Source organism: Humulus lupulus, chromosome 1, assembly GCF_963169125.1.
Source record: "Humulus lupulus chromosome 1, drHumLupu1.1, whole genome shotgun sequence".
NCBI lineage: Eukaryota > Viridiplantae > Streptophyta > Magnoliopsida > Rosales > Cannabaceae > Humulus > Humulus lupulus.
In genome coordinates, this window is record NC_084793.1 from 228,381,512 (window position 1) to 228,395,336 (window position 13,825).

General features: G+C 33.6%; 2 protein-coding genes across 3 annotated transcripts; one reads left to right on the top strand and one right to left on the bottom strand.

Moving 5' to 3' along the window:
* The first annotated feature begins 593 nt into the window (after positions 1-593).
* On the top strand, positions 594-6,232 carry LOC133803935 (4-alpha-glucanotransferase, chloroplastic/amyloplastic). Of its 2 annotated transcripts, none has more exons than XM_062242090.1 (16): positions 594-1,098; positions 1,423-1,485; positions 1,800-1,888; positions 1,975-2,035; positions 2,681-2,759; positions 2,947-3,083; positions 3,219-3,356; positions 3,464-3,540; positions 3,917-4,056; positions 4,139-4,170; positions 4,251-4,325; positions 4,497-4,569; positions 4,667-4,755; positions 5,071-5,115; positions 5,228-5,380; positions 5,868-6,232. In XM_062242090.1, exons 1-16 carry the CDS (start codon positions 736-738, stop codon positions 5,970-5,972), a joined length of 1,719 nt encoding a protein of 572 aa, XP_062098074.1. In that variant the 5' UTR covers positions 594-735; the 3' UTR covers positions 5,973-6,232. The 2 variants fall into 2 exon arrangements, with proteins under 2 accessions (XP_062098074.1, XP_062098065.1); XM_062242081.1 differs by having other exon boundaries at positions 596-1,098; positions 3,198-3,356.
* Positions 6,233-6,373: 141 nt separating this feature from the next.
* Positions 6,374-9,675, bottom strand: LOC133803951 (uncharacterized). Its single transcript, XM_062242098.1, has 10 exons — positions 9,424-9,675; positions 8,871-8,966; positions 8,592-8,666; positions 8,144-8,212; positions 7,865-7,941; positions 7,646-7,734; positions 7,330-7,459; positions 7,003-7,093; positions 6,839-6,904; positions 6,374-6,693 (listed from the first exon to the last, which is right to left on the bottom strand). Exons 1-10 carry the CDS (start codon positions 9,601-9,603, stop codon positions 6,574-6,576), a joined length of 993 nt encoding a protein of 330 aa, XP_062098082.1. The 5' UTR covers positions 9,604-9,675; the 3' UTR covers positions 6,374-6,573.
* Positions 9,676-13,825: the final 4,150 nt, after the last annotated feature.

Sequence of the window (13,825 nt, forward strand, 5' to 3'; positions counted from 1 at the left end):
ATTAAAATGATAATAGAAGTCTTATTTTTCTCAATGTTTATATTTTTATAATTATATTAATTTATTTTAAGATTTGTGAGTTAAATTTTTTAGCATTTATTAGTAGGTATTAAAATTCTAATAATTATTTTTGATATAATTTTGTATAAAATAAGTTAAAAAGTATATAAAAATATCTAAAATTATAATTTAAACTAAGAAATGTATTTGGTTTGGTAGTAAGTTCATTGATGGTTAAAGAGGAGGTGGATGGTTTAATTCTCCATCCTCACATTTTTTTACAATAATAAAGCGAGCCCAAATTTGAGCCCGAATAAAGAAAGTAGGCCGGCACGAGTACGGCACGACATGAGCCAGGCTGTACTGGGCCTACTTTTTTTAAAAATGGACTAGCCTGACTTGGTACGAATTAAATACAGAGTCGGCCCGAATTTATCGAAGGCACAAAAATGTGGGTCGGGCAGGGTAGGGTAGATGTATACATAAAATTTCCAAAATGATAAAAAAAAAAAAAAAAAATTGGTAAACTGGGTGATTGAAGACCGAATATCTCTGCTTATGGGATTTTAGCCGTCAATTGAAAAAAGATAATGACATGTGATTGAGGTCCGCTAGAAGCCATAAAGTCGCCACCTCAGCTTTCGCATCACGTGTATTTCTCCACCTCCCGCTCCACTGCCACCGGTAGGAGGTGGATTACTGCAACTCCAAGTTCTCTCTCTGTCAAATTCAAAAATGGCAATCTCAACCTCACTCTCCCCTTCTTTCTCTCTGCTTTCCACTTCCAAAACCTACAATTCATCTCTCTCCTCAGTCCCCGCTACGTCTCTATTCTCTCGTTTCCAGCTCCGACCCAGAATTCCTTTGCTCCGATGTCATTTCAAGAACGACACCGTTTCGTTGCTTCCCGGCGTTGGGGAAGACTTGCCTTTGGATTACGGCGAACGCTTTCCCAAACCGGATCCCAGGGATCGCAGAAGAGCCGGCGTGTTGCTCCACCCGACGTCGTTTCATGGACCTCACGGGATTGGCGATCTTGGAGATGAGGCATTTCGTTTTATTGACTGGCTCCACCAAGCTGGTTGCTCCGTTTGGCAGGTGCGTGCACTTCCTTAATACTCTTTGGCTGCCGTGAAAATTACAAGTTTTGTGTTATGTTTATGCAGAAACCAGGTAATATTCGAGACTCGAGTGTTTTGAACTGTTACGAAAACAACTGAATTTTCAATTTTCATCTCAACTCTATTTGGTTGCTGAGAGATTGGTTTAATGTAACTGTAGTTGCACATTGTAGCCGTTGTGTTGCGATTGGTTCCTTGAAATGATGATTTCTTACTTTTCCAAAAAGAGAAGCTCATTTTAAGTTTAATTTTTTTGGAGTATGGTTGTTAGTTTATGTTTAAATGTATATATTTGTTTCAGGTTCTTCCTCTTGTTCCTCCAGGGAGGAGGGCTAACGAAGAGGGATCCCCTTACTCTGGCCAGGTAACATGAAGATTGACTTTTTGTTTAGTGTTGTAATTAGCTTCTTCTTTAGGGTGAAAAGTGTCGAAATTCGAGCTTATTGAAATTGTTGAGCACAAACGAATTTTTGTTTGACATAAGATTTTTTTTTTTTTTGGCAAATAGAAAATTCTAACAATTTGCAATTTACCAATGTTGGCCAAACTACTTACTCTAGGAGTCTAGAAGACTCCAACTTGTTACTAATAATCCTTTGGTGCCTGGGTTGTACTAGTCTTTTTGTATCTATTGCACTGCACACTTATGGATGATTGTCCTTGGTGAACAATATTTAGGATGCAAATTGTGGTAACACTCTCTTGATATCTCTTGAAGAGCTTGTTAAGGATGGCTTGTTAAAAAAGGAGGAGCTACCAAAACCAGTGTGAGAATTTTTGACCCTGTTTCAATTAGCACAGTATGTTTCTACATGCATTTCTCTTACTAAAATTATGTCACTCATTCATGCAGGGAGGCTGAACGTGTGAACTTTATAACTGTGGCTGAGATGAAGGAATCTTTAATAACGAAGGTCAGCTATATATCTCAACTCAAACATCGTATGTTTCTTGTTTTTTTGTTTTTGGAAGTCACGAGGTTCACTGATATGAATAAGTTTAATTGTTATTATACAATTGACTAGTTGCTGTCTATTTGTATAGATTATCAATGTTTTCAAATGATTTTTTCTGAGTGATGCTTCCAGATTAAACATAGGAGATTATAGCCTGTCACAATAAGGACTTGTTTTTCTTAGAATCTTGTCTTCAATCCTTGGTTGACTTTCTGTTTTAGTTGATTGTGAGGGCAAGGGGGTTCAAGATGGTTAGGGTTCCTTACTGTAATCCTGTTGGCTACATATGTAATCGCACATTAACTGAAAGAAACAACCAATCCTTGGTTGACTTTCTGTTTTAGTTGATTGTGAGGGCAAGGGGGTTCAAGATGGTTAGGGTTCCTTACTGTAATCCTGTTGACTACATATGTAATCACACATTAACTGAAAGAAACAACCAATTTTTCTCCACAGAGAGAGAGAGAGAGAGAGAGTATACGAGTTTTAGTATTTCATTTCATGTTTGAGAGCTTACTATTACTGGAACAATTCATCTGCACCCTGTTAGTTTTGTAACTTGTTATTAGATTAAGAAATTCACTATCTACTGTGTTTTCTTAGGCTGCTGAGAGACTTATTCAGAGCAAAGGTGATCTTAAAAATCAGCTTGAAGATTTTCGTAGTGATCCTGATATATCAAGTAAGGTTTTCACATTTGAGTACCTTTATCTAGTTCCGCCTTCACTCCAAGTATGAGCTTCAGAGCTATCCAAGAATGCAATTGCATAGATGTAGAATCTAATTCACTCATCTTTTGAGTTCTATTCTATTCTTTTGTGGTCATTTACCTCTCTTTCTTGTGGATTGCTTGTTTGTAAATGTTGCAGGCTGGCTTGAAGATGCAGCTTACTTTGCTGCAATTGACAACATCCAAAATACTTTCAGTTGGTATCTGTGGCCTGAACCTTTAAAAAATCGCCATCTTACAGCCTTGGAGAACATCTACCAGAACGAAAAGAATTTTGTAAGTTTAGGATGACTCTGGAAACTTTTTTACGGGCTTATATTTCTTTACCGCAGCATCTTTATTGATGCTTGAAATCTGTGTGCTACTAGCTCAAGCATCTGACTTTTACAGATTGATGTATTCATTGCTCAGCAATTTTTATTCCAAAGGCAATGGCAGAAAGTTTGCAAGTATGCTCAGAGTAAGGGAGTTAGCATTATGGGAGATATGCCCATTTATGTTGGTTATCATAGTGCTGACGTTTGGGCCAATAGGAAACAATTTTTGCTTGTAAGTAATTTGTAAGTTGATGATGATGCATAGCGTGCATTCTCATAATCAAAATCATGCTAAAGTACCATACTAAGTCAAATACTTACTATATATTTATCTTGCAGAACAGAAATGGTTTTCCTCTTCTAGTTAGTGGTGTTCCTCCTGATGCCTTCAGTGAAACTGGTCAGCTGTGGGACAGGTAGTTTATCCTAGACACTTACCAAGAAAATATATGAAGTCTTAGAGGTGGTTTGTGGTTGAATTCTTATAAAATTGGTAACCAATTTTAAATATGCGTACTTACTCATGTGAAGTGTATGTAATCTAGTTATCCTGACCTTTGTGAGCATGTCCTAAGTTTTACTATGGACATATACTTAACTTCAAGAGTGTAGGTACTGAAGTAATCTTAAGTAAGTCATTGTTTCAAAGTCCGTCTAGCATTTATATATGAGTTCTCCAGTATGAATTTTCCAGAACCAACTTGGGCTCATTAAATAATTAAAGAAAAATACTTGATATTTTTGCTGTCGACTTGCTATACAGATTGCTAATTAAATAATTTTGACTAAAAGCCCTCTTTATAATTGGAAAGCCATGGAGAAAGATGGATTTTCATGGTGGATACGTCGCTTACGACGTGCACAGGATCTATATGATGAATTTAGGATAGACCACTTCAGAGGATTTGCTGGTTTCTGGGCTGTTCCTTCTGGTTAGGCTTTTTATATATTTGGTTTGACCTTTTGTTTGTTGTATTTTTTGGTGTTGTTTCACTAATATATTTATGTTCACAGAGGCAAAAATTGCAATGGTTGGACGATGGAAGGTCAGCCTCTTTCTCAGAGTTAGTTATGGTTTCACTAAATTTTCCCATTATCTAATTCTGAGTATTTTTTGTGACAGTAGGCAGGACCTGGTAAATCCTTGTTTGATGCGATCTCTGGAGCAGTTGGAAAGATTAATATAATAGCTGAAGATTTGGTATGCTTATTAGATTGGATAGAGAAAGTTCAACTTTTCATTAGATAGTTCTCTTTCTCATACTTGTCCTCAATTATATATATGGGTCTTACAAAACTACTTTGAATGAGCACTTTTTCTTGTTCGGTTGGTCTGCTGGCTGAATTCTCACGATTTGCTCTTAACTGACAGGGGGTTATAACTGAGGATGTGATTGAACTTAGGAAATCCATTGGGGCACCTGGAATGGCCGTCCTCCAGTTTGGTATTAAGTCATTACTAGTGTGCTATACTGTTCACTATTGGAATAACTTTAATATTCATGCTTTGATCATGTACTACTTTATACTTTCTTGGTCCAGGTTTTGGAAGTGATGCTGCTAATCCTCATTTACCCCATAATCATGAGAGAAATCAAGTTGTGTACACTGGGACTCATGATAATGACACAGTAAAATCCTTCCATTCATGCTTTTTCTTTAAACATTTTGCTAGTTTGTCTTTTTAGTAGAAGTTAATTTGATATATCACATCATACGGTAAAATATAATATTTACCTTGAATCTTTACATAGTTATTGGGAGGAGTCTGCCACTAGGATCAGTTGGATTTCTCTCTTAAAATATGATCTGGAAGATTAATATTTTGCATTTTAGGGTAGAAGTGTTTTTTTTTTCATACCTGTGAGCTGGGGAGCTTAGTTTTATATATATATTTTTTCTGATGTTAAAGAGAGCCTGCTAATTGAGACTTGCTTGCACTGCAGATCTGTGGCTGGTGGAATGTTTTGCCGGAAGAAGAGAAGTCCAATGTAGGTGAAATTGATCTTACATTCTCTTTTAACATTTAATTCCTACATGTAATTAGGTAAGCAATGTTTAGCATATATTTCGATAATGATCTTAATTTGTTTGTCATCTTAGGTGCGGAAGTATCTTTCAATTACAAATGAAGATGATATCTCATGGGAACTCATCAAAGCAGCATTATCTTCAGTGGCCCAAACCACTATAATACCCATGCAGGATATTCTTAGGCTGGGGAATTCTTCAAGGATGAACATTCCAGCAACTCAGGTAAATGATTATTTTCAGTTGGAAAATGTAGAGAAATAGTTAATTGGAAGATAGCTCCTGAAAATGTTATTGACTATAATTGATTTTAACTACTCCTAAAACTTGTATGTCCCTGCAAATGGTTCTTATTTGCTCCTGAAATAATAGATTGCACGAGAGAGATCATCCGCTTATCATTTATCCACACTCACTTTCTACTGTTGGTTGCCTCAATTTAGTTTTGTATTCTAGATGCTGGAAAGAAACGCAATTTTGTTTACTCTTTTGTATGCTTTAGAATTTAGATGTAATTGTATTATCCTTTTCCTTTTTTGAAATATAGAAAAACTATTCTTCAGCTTATTTACCATATACATGAGAAAGCTTCAAGGAATAGGCCACCCTACGTATCATTAGAAAAAGCACTCTTTTATTTTGTTTATCTCTTTCCATCCCAAATACTTTAGTTGAGGGTGGATTTTTAACTAGAGCATTTTATTGAACACAGTTTGGTAATTGGAGTTGGAGGATACCAAGTTCCACAAACTTTGATAAGTTGGAGAATGAAACCTCAGCACTGAAGGATATGCTGTCATTGTATGGAAGACTCTAAGTCGAGCAACTGGGAATTCTTCGACCTTATATCCAAGGTTTGGTTTTTGGGACTATAAGTCGAGCAACTGGGAATCCTTGGTCCTTGTAGCCAAGGTTTGGTTTTGGCAGGGTAGCGTAATAAAAGAATATTAGTACGAGGTACTGTCCTTGGATTGTTGTTAAATAAACATAACAGACTAGAAGTTTTTTAATTATGGTGATTCATGTTGAAGCCAGTTTTAAGTAAAATAAAATGGTTTGTCCTTTTTATTTGTTGAAGTACTTATTGCCCCACTATGAATGTATGAGTAGATAGTGTATTATAGACCCAATTCAGTCAATTAAATTCCTACCTGGTTACTAATTTGTAGAATTGATCCCAATATCTTTAGTTTGTGGAAAAGAAAAAATCAAGCTCTATGATCAAACAGAAATATTAGAATTGGATAAATATTTAAATTTACAGTGTGTTTATACAGGGAAAAATTTGTTGTGGCCTAGTGGCCAGACAAGAGTTGAAAGTCTTTCAAATCCTTGTAGCTTGCACAATAAGAATGATGAGTAGCATAGCAGTAGGATACTAATCTGAAGTCTCCATGAGGAATGATTTGGTTCAAGAATTAAGAAGCCTTCTCAATCGCTTCAATACACTCCAATATAGTGGCCTTCTGTGTCATTTTGGATATAAGGGCCTCATGCAAATCCTTGTTATTTTTTAAAAGGGTTGCAGCAAACAAAACCTGCAGTATCAGCCATCTAAAATTGTTCAGCTAGGATTAAAATTGGCTTCCACATTTTTCACATAATACAGAGTATTGAAAGTGAAACAGAAGACATCCTCACGTGTTGAATAAAAACATGAAAAATCAATTACGAGGAACTTACAGCCCATCTAGTAAGATTCTGTTGCTGGTCTTTGCTTATTTGTGGTTTGCTTCTGTTGATAAATCTCTAGAGATCAAAGTAAAAGGCATGGGTTTGAGAATGTAGCTCAAGTTATGCCAACAAAACGAAAAAAAAAGAGCCCTTAGGCAAGTGATGGTTAGGACCTGAAGAGTGAAAAGATCAGCAGATTGTCCAATCACTTTATCATATTTAAGCCCCTCTGCTGCGAGTCCAGCCATTGCCACCACTGCCAACCTAAAAAAAGATAAGACAGTTAATCCTGCTCCAGAAATGGTAATTAATACAAAAACCAGCAATGTTTATCTTCATAAAAATTCAAGTTGTGCAATGCAAGATAATGGTAAACTGGGTTTTTTTGTTTTGTTTTGTTTCTTTTATCACTTTCTTGCTGGAAATGTTTTGACCTACTTATTTATTCAATTTATCAGATGAATTGCATAACTAAACTAAATATCTATATGTAATTATACCTGTCAAGTTCCTTAGCATCTAGCTGCCCACTGTATATAAGCTTTTCAAGCCTTTCATCAATGAGATTGACATGTTCTTTCCCGATGTCTAGAGAATACCCCAGAATTGGTAGGCCCAGCAAATAACCAACTGAATCATCAAAGAAAACTTTTTATTAGAAAACGAAAGGCCTTGTATCCAAGCACAATACATACATAATGGTAGTAATAATAATTTGTCAGTATAAAGAACTTAACATGTGGATTGTTAACTCAATCGTGATGCCTGCGGAGCATGGAAATCTTTGTTAGATATATGAATTTCAATGTGGAGTACCTAAAAAATGAGCTGCTTCATGTCTAGCAATCCTCTCTTGATAATCAGGAAAGAAGGTTGAGAAGCCATTGATGGCAGCTTGAAGAAGCCTAATTTTTTTGCAGATAAAACCGTTACTTATCATAGGAAAGCTGTAGAGAAAATATTTGTATATACTTGAATTTAACACAATAGAGCATCAGCTAATAAAAGTTATGTTCCAATTAGAATTATGCTTACCCAGGGGAAATGCTACCCACAGCCAAAACTATTAAAGAGATACTCCCAATCAAGTATGGCACAAAGAAGCCCCAATCCTGCAGGGATATGAACCCAAGACATTGATAGTAGCCGGAAATCAGACCAGTAAATCTAACAGCTCAACCACAGGTGAAAGACTATGATTCAGAATATATTATATGTAGTTAAGATGCAATGGAGCAGGAGAAGCACATCCAAACATGCAAGTAATCTTTAGACATCGAACGAATAAAGAGAAGAAAAGTAATCTATATTTACCCCAGGAAGTTGGCCAGCAATAATACCTAAGAATCCAGTTGTCCCCACCACTGTGAAAAGAAAAGCCGCCTGTTTCACTGAAAGATATCAAAATACATAAACAGTTGTTTTAAACTAGTGTTTTATTAGCAATTGCATTTGGAAGTATCTTTAGTCTTAAATTCAATCATATAAAGAAAACTAAATTGAGATGTAATATTGATTCTTCAAGTAGTTGGGTTAAGACTATATTACTAACATATGACCATATTGAGCCTTTGCAAGACCATATTGAAAAGCTCAATTCTTGATAAAAATTCAAACAGTTAACAAAAAGTAGTGGAGTCAAAGCCCGAAAGCTCATCCCAAATATTTCATTTTTATTTTATTTTAAAAACACAACCAAAAAAAAAAAACAATAGTATCATTATCAAACAAGATCTAGAGAAATAGTTTCACAGGGACTCACATCATTTCTAACGCTGGGGATTGCAAGGTTTTCTGCGTTTTTAATTCCTAGAGAGGTCAGCTCCCTGAGAGATGTCTGGGGACACAGTCTAACCGTTTAGTTTCCAATCAAGTAACATATGATATGATCAAGCCTCTTGCAATTAAGCAATTGATTATTACATAATTAATGTATATGTTATATATATAATGTATATTTATTATATGCATATGTTTGTAGAAGTTGCTAACGTTTGAGTAGCATTTTCCCAGAATTTCATACTTTTTAATGAAGACTGACCGTACGACGTGAGACATATGGCTGAGAACTCCATTTTTGCGCCCATCCAAGTTCACTCAGCTGATCAAGTGCCTCTTTAACACTTGTGCTATCTTTCTGCAAAAATTATATAAATATATATCGTCAATGTAGTTTCCCAAAACTCATATAACAACAAATTTTAAACATAAGACAAGCAAAAAAAATATATACGAAAAACTTGAATGAGACTGAAACAATGCTATTGTCATCAAAGTCTTTTGGGCACCAACTTATTTTTTGTTTTGCAAAAATAACTGCCTTGTGCTTTTCTAAACTTTTCAAGTTTTGAATATAAAACCCAAATCAAATTGGCTCGGGTATATTTTTTATTCCTTACTCTTACTTTTGGAAGGTAACATTGGATTTAAAAGGGTTAGATAATTTTGACTAAGTGGCTTTGTTAAAAAATTAGAGAGTCCTAAAAAACTTGATTCAACAGCTCCTAATTAATTAACATGACCTTAGAGTCTTAACTGTGTAAAATATAAAAATTAAAGACGAAATTAAAAAAATTACTAAAAGGAGGAAGAACCTTTGCAATGGCAGATTCGAGAGTCTTGAGGTCGACGCTTGGGACGGCGGAGTACGAAGCTCTGAGACTGAGACGCCATGGATGCGGAAGGAGCTTAAAACAGTTGACGTTTGGGCGATGAAAGTCGGTGGTAAGAGCACGGCCATAGAAAGCAGAGCCCGGGTTTGATAGAGAAGCCATGGGGAAGATATTGTGGTTTGTTGTATTAAAGCTACGAAAAATAACACAACATTTGCTAACCGATAAGGTTTGGCGCCACTGATCAATTAATTAATGGGCATTGTATTTACACAAAATATATATATATGACAATTTTTTCATAGGCCTCACTTCAAGCTAAACTGGTAGGGCTTTTAGTGTTTTTTGACCCGTGAATAATTTTCGGTGCGATTTTTTTTTATGATCATGTATATTGTAGCTATTTAGAGCATCCTGTAAATTTTCAGAAAATTCCGAATAGTTTACAGTACCGAAAACTAGGTTCAAACATGTAGTTTTCCACGTGCATAAAAAAAATTAGTCACGAGTGCAAAACATGTTTGAACCTAGTTTTCGATACTGTAAACTATTCAGAATTTTCTGAAAATTTGCAGGTTGCTCTAAATAGCTACAATATACACGGTCATAAAAAAAATCACGCCGAAAACTGTTCACGGGTTGAGAACACTGAGAGCCCTACCGGTAAGGCTTAAAGTGAAGCCCCTGTACGAGAATTCTCATATATATATATATATCTAATTTATATAATAAGTGGGTAGATAAATAATTTTTTTTGTTTTAACGATTTTTTATTTTTTTTAAATGTTAACTTTAACTGAATATTCTTATATTTATCAGAATATTTTTATATTTAACTAGTTTATAAATATTTAAACTTAAATAAAATAAAATATGATATTTTTGATATATTTTACAATGATAATTATTTAAAAATAATTAAATAAATTAAAATATGATATTTTAAAGATATTTTACAATGATAATTATTTTAAAATAATAAATAATTAAATAAATTAAAATAAGATATTTTACAATGATAATTATTTAAAAATAATAAAAACATACATTTTATAACAAATAAAATTTAATTAAACTTAAACTCACTTATTAGAATAATATCATATTAAACATATAATATAATCTTTTAAAAACTAGCAAGAAACTTAAATTTAAAATCCACGTATAATATTTAATATTACATTAAATATATAATATATAATCTCTTGTTGTCACTTCCAAATTAAAAAACTAGAACAAACATAAAATTAAACAGAATAAATAAATTATTTAATTAAAATAGGATATTTATTTCAATATTTATATGACATTAATATAAATTTAATAAAATTAATTAATAAATTCTATAAATAAAACTAAACAAACGTGCATATTACACGTTACTTCTATCTAGTATATATATATATATAGTTACTAGGGCTGCACAAAAAAATCGATAATCTGCTTCACCTGTCCAACCCATCAAAATTTGTCTGCTTTGAACTTGCTCATTAAAAAATCCATTGAAATTCGATTGGGTTGAACCCAACCCGCCACTAGATTGGGTTGGTTACGGGTTGCAATAATATAAGGTGAGTTCAACCCGCACCCGCTACTTATGATATTAGTCCAAATATTTAAATTTTTTTAATAAAAGTTTTTGTTGCTATGAGATTAATGGTAATAACTTGTGAATTGTAAATAAAAAATTGTTTAGGAAAAATAGATGAAAAAATAAATAGTGTTACTTGTATTGATGGTTTAATTATTAGTGAAATTTTTCATAATAAAACTCAAATTGTTGAAATTATGAATGTGTGAATTAATAAGTTTAATATCATTTATAATTTGTATAATTGTGATAATTACTATACTAATTATTAACATTTTTTTTATGAAGTTTTAAATTCAAGTTTAAGATATGATAATATTCACGATGACATTGATGAGTAAAGAATGTATAAGTTTTAACTTTATAGTTTACAATTTTTGTTTTTTAAATATCATAAATCGATAATTTTAAATTTTAAATCAATTCAACCCGCTCACAAAACCACACAAATCCGCCCATAAAAAAATCGTCCAAACTGCACATTTGTTGGGCAACCATGGGTTGCATTTTTCTAAAACCACCAAATAAAAAAATCGCGCGAATCACCCAAAACCCGCCTGTCGTACACCCCTAATAGGTACCCATTAATTAACTAAAAAATTAATTTTTAACAATTTTAATTTTTTTTTGTTAATTTTAATAATTTTATTTTATCTTATTTTCATAATTTTTTTCTAGAGTAATGTATAATTTCTATAGAAAAAAAGCTATTTAATTAACAAGTTTTTATGAATCCACTTAATGGTGAGAGTGGGATTTGAACCCACGCCTTTTTGGACCAGGACCTTAATCTGGCACCTTAGATCAACTCGGCCATCTCGACGTATTTATTAATATCTTAACTAATAATAATATAACTTCATAATATATTTTCTAAATATTTCTGTCACTGTTGCTTTCCTCCAAAAAAACTAATTTTGTAAAAAAAATGAAAGCTGACACTATAATAACAAAAAACATTAGTAAAAATAGGAAGATGAAAATCCAACATCAATCATATCACAAAAAAATATATCGTTTTATTAGCATCATACATTAGAATCCATAACTTTATAAAGATGCCGTTTAGACTCGTATTTATTTTTATTTTTCACAAATAAGGAAAAAAATACCTAGAGTTGAATTTGATTAAATTAACATATCTAGATTGGTGGTGCATGGATTACAGGGCTACGATGATTAATTTAGGAGATGATGTTGAAAAGGACAGTGACACGAAAAAAAGGAAGTTGAGATTTCATTTGGAGGAAGCTTTGCATAGTGAGAAATGAGTACAAGCTAATTCTTGAGGACAATTGGTTGGGTGGTGTTTTTTGCATTAGTCCCGGGCTTATAAAAACTAAAATCCTCTGGTGGGGGCTTATAAAAACTAGTGATACCAAGAAGATGATTTCTAATCTGTGATAGTTAATTAATCTAGAGAATTGGCTCAAACTGAAGAAAGAATAGAGGACTCTGAATTGTTTAATGGATATGAATGAAGTGTATTGGAGGCAGTGAAGTGGAGTCATTTGGCTTATGCGTGGAGATAAAAAATACGATGTACTTTTATCATAAAGCCTCCATTTGCAAAAAAGAAAATTATAATAATACTAATGGACTTCATCAGGAGCTTGTTGGATCAAAATGGAATTGAGTAGAAGGAACACGACGACATCAAGGATGTTATTGTCCAGTATTTTGACATTGTTTTTAAATCTACCAGACCTTTTGTTAGTGATATTGATAATGTAACTATTGTGTCAAGCCGAGAATAACTAATCATTTGAATGAGTACTTGTTGGGTGACTTTATTGAGGATAATGTTAGAGTGGTTGTGAGAAGCTTGAAACTGATTAAGGTTCCAAAATAGTTTACCTGCTCTTTTCTACCAAAAGTTCGGGAATGTTACCAAAGCTGATGTAACTAGAATTTGCTTAAATGTCCTTATTGATGTGGTGCCATTCCATAAAATCAATGATACTCATGTAGCCCTTAACCCAAAATAGAGAAAACTGCCAAGATTGAGGATTTAAGATCCATTAGCCTGTGTAATGTGGTTTACAAAATTATTTCTAAGTGTTTGGTGGATAGAATGAAGATGACCATGGATAAGGCCATTTCAGACTCTCAAAATGATTTTTTTTTTCTGTGGTTCGATGATACATGACAACACAATTATTGGTTTTGAGGGGCTTTATTTCATGAGGAAAGATAGGTTTGGCAATGGTAATAAAATGGCCCTCACCTTGAGATGTGGATCATCCAAGGTACATTAGCATGGTATAATTCTTCTATTCAAACCGGGTTTGAAACCTGTTGATCCTGATTTTGGGCAACTGACACGGAGTCAAAATATGCTTGACGTGGATAAATGCGTTGAAAAGAACGTAATAGCGAAAATAATAAGAACACTGTATTTTATAGTGGTTCGGCCCCAGAATCTGGTAATAACCTACGTCCACTTAGATTGTTATTGATATGAGAGTCAAAGGAGTCATCAAAGAACTAGGGTTCAATGAGTTTCACTGACCTCTGCAGAATAATACAATATGATTGATATGATTACTCTAAACTCCAGCGATTTAGAAGTAGGAAAAGAGAAAAAAGGTCTGATCCCCTTCCCTGAGCCCTCTTCTTCTATTTATAAGCTCAGGGAAGATTTACATTGATTTGTTACAGATATTATTTCCTAAATAATCGGATACTCAAGAAATCATGGGAGAGAATCTCGGATTCCATCATAACTGCCTAAAATTTTCCTTCGCGTGTTACGCGCATACGACCAGACTGGTTGTATGAAGAGATCGACTG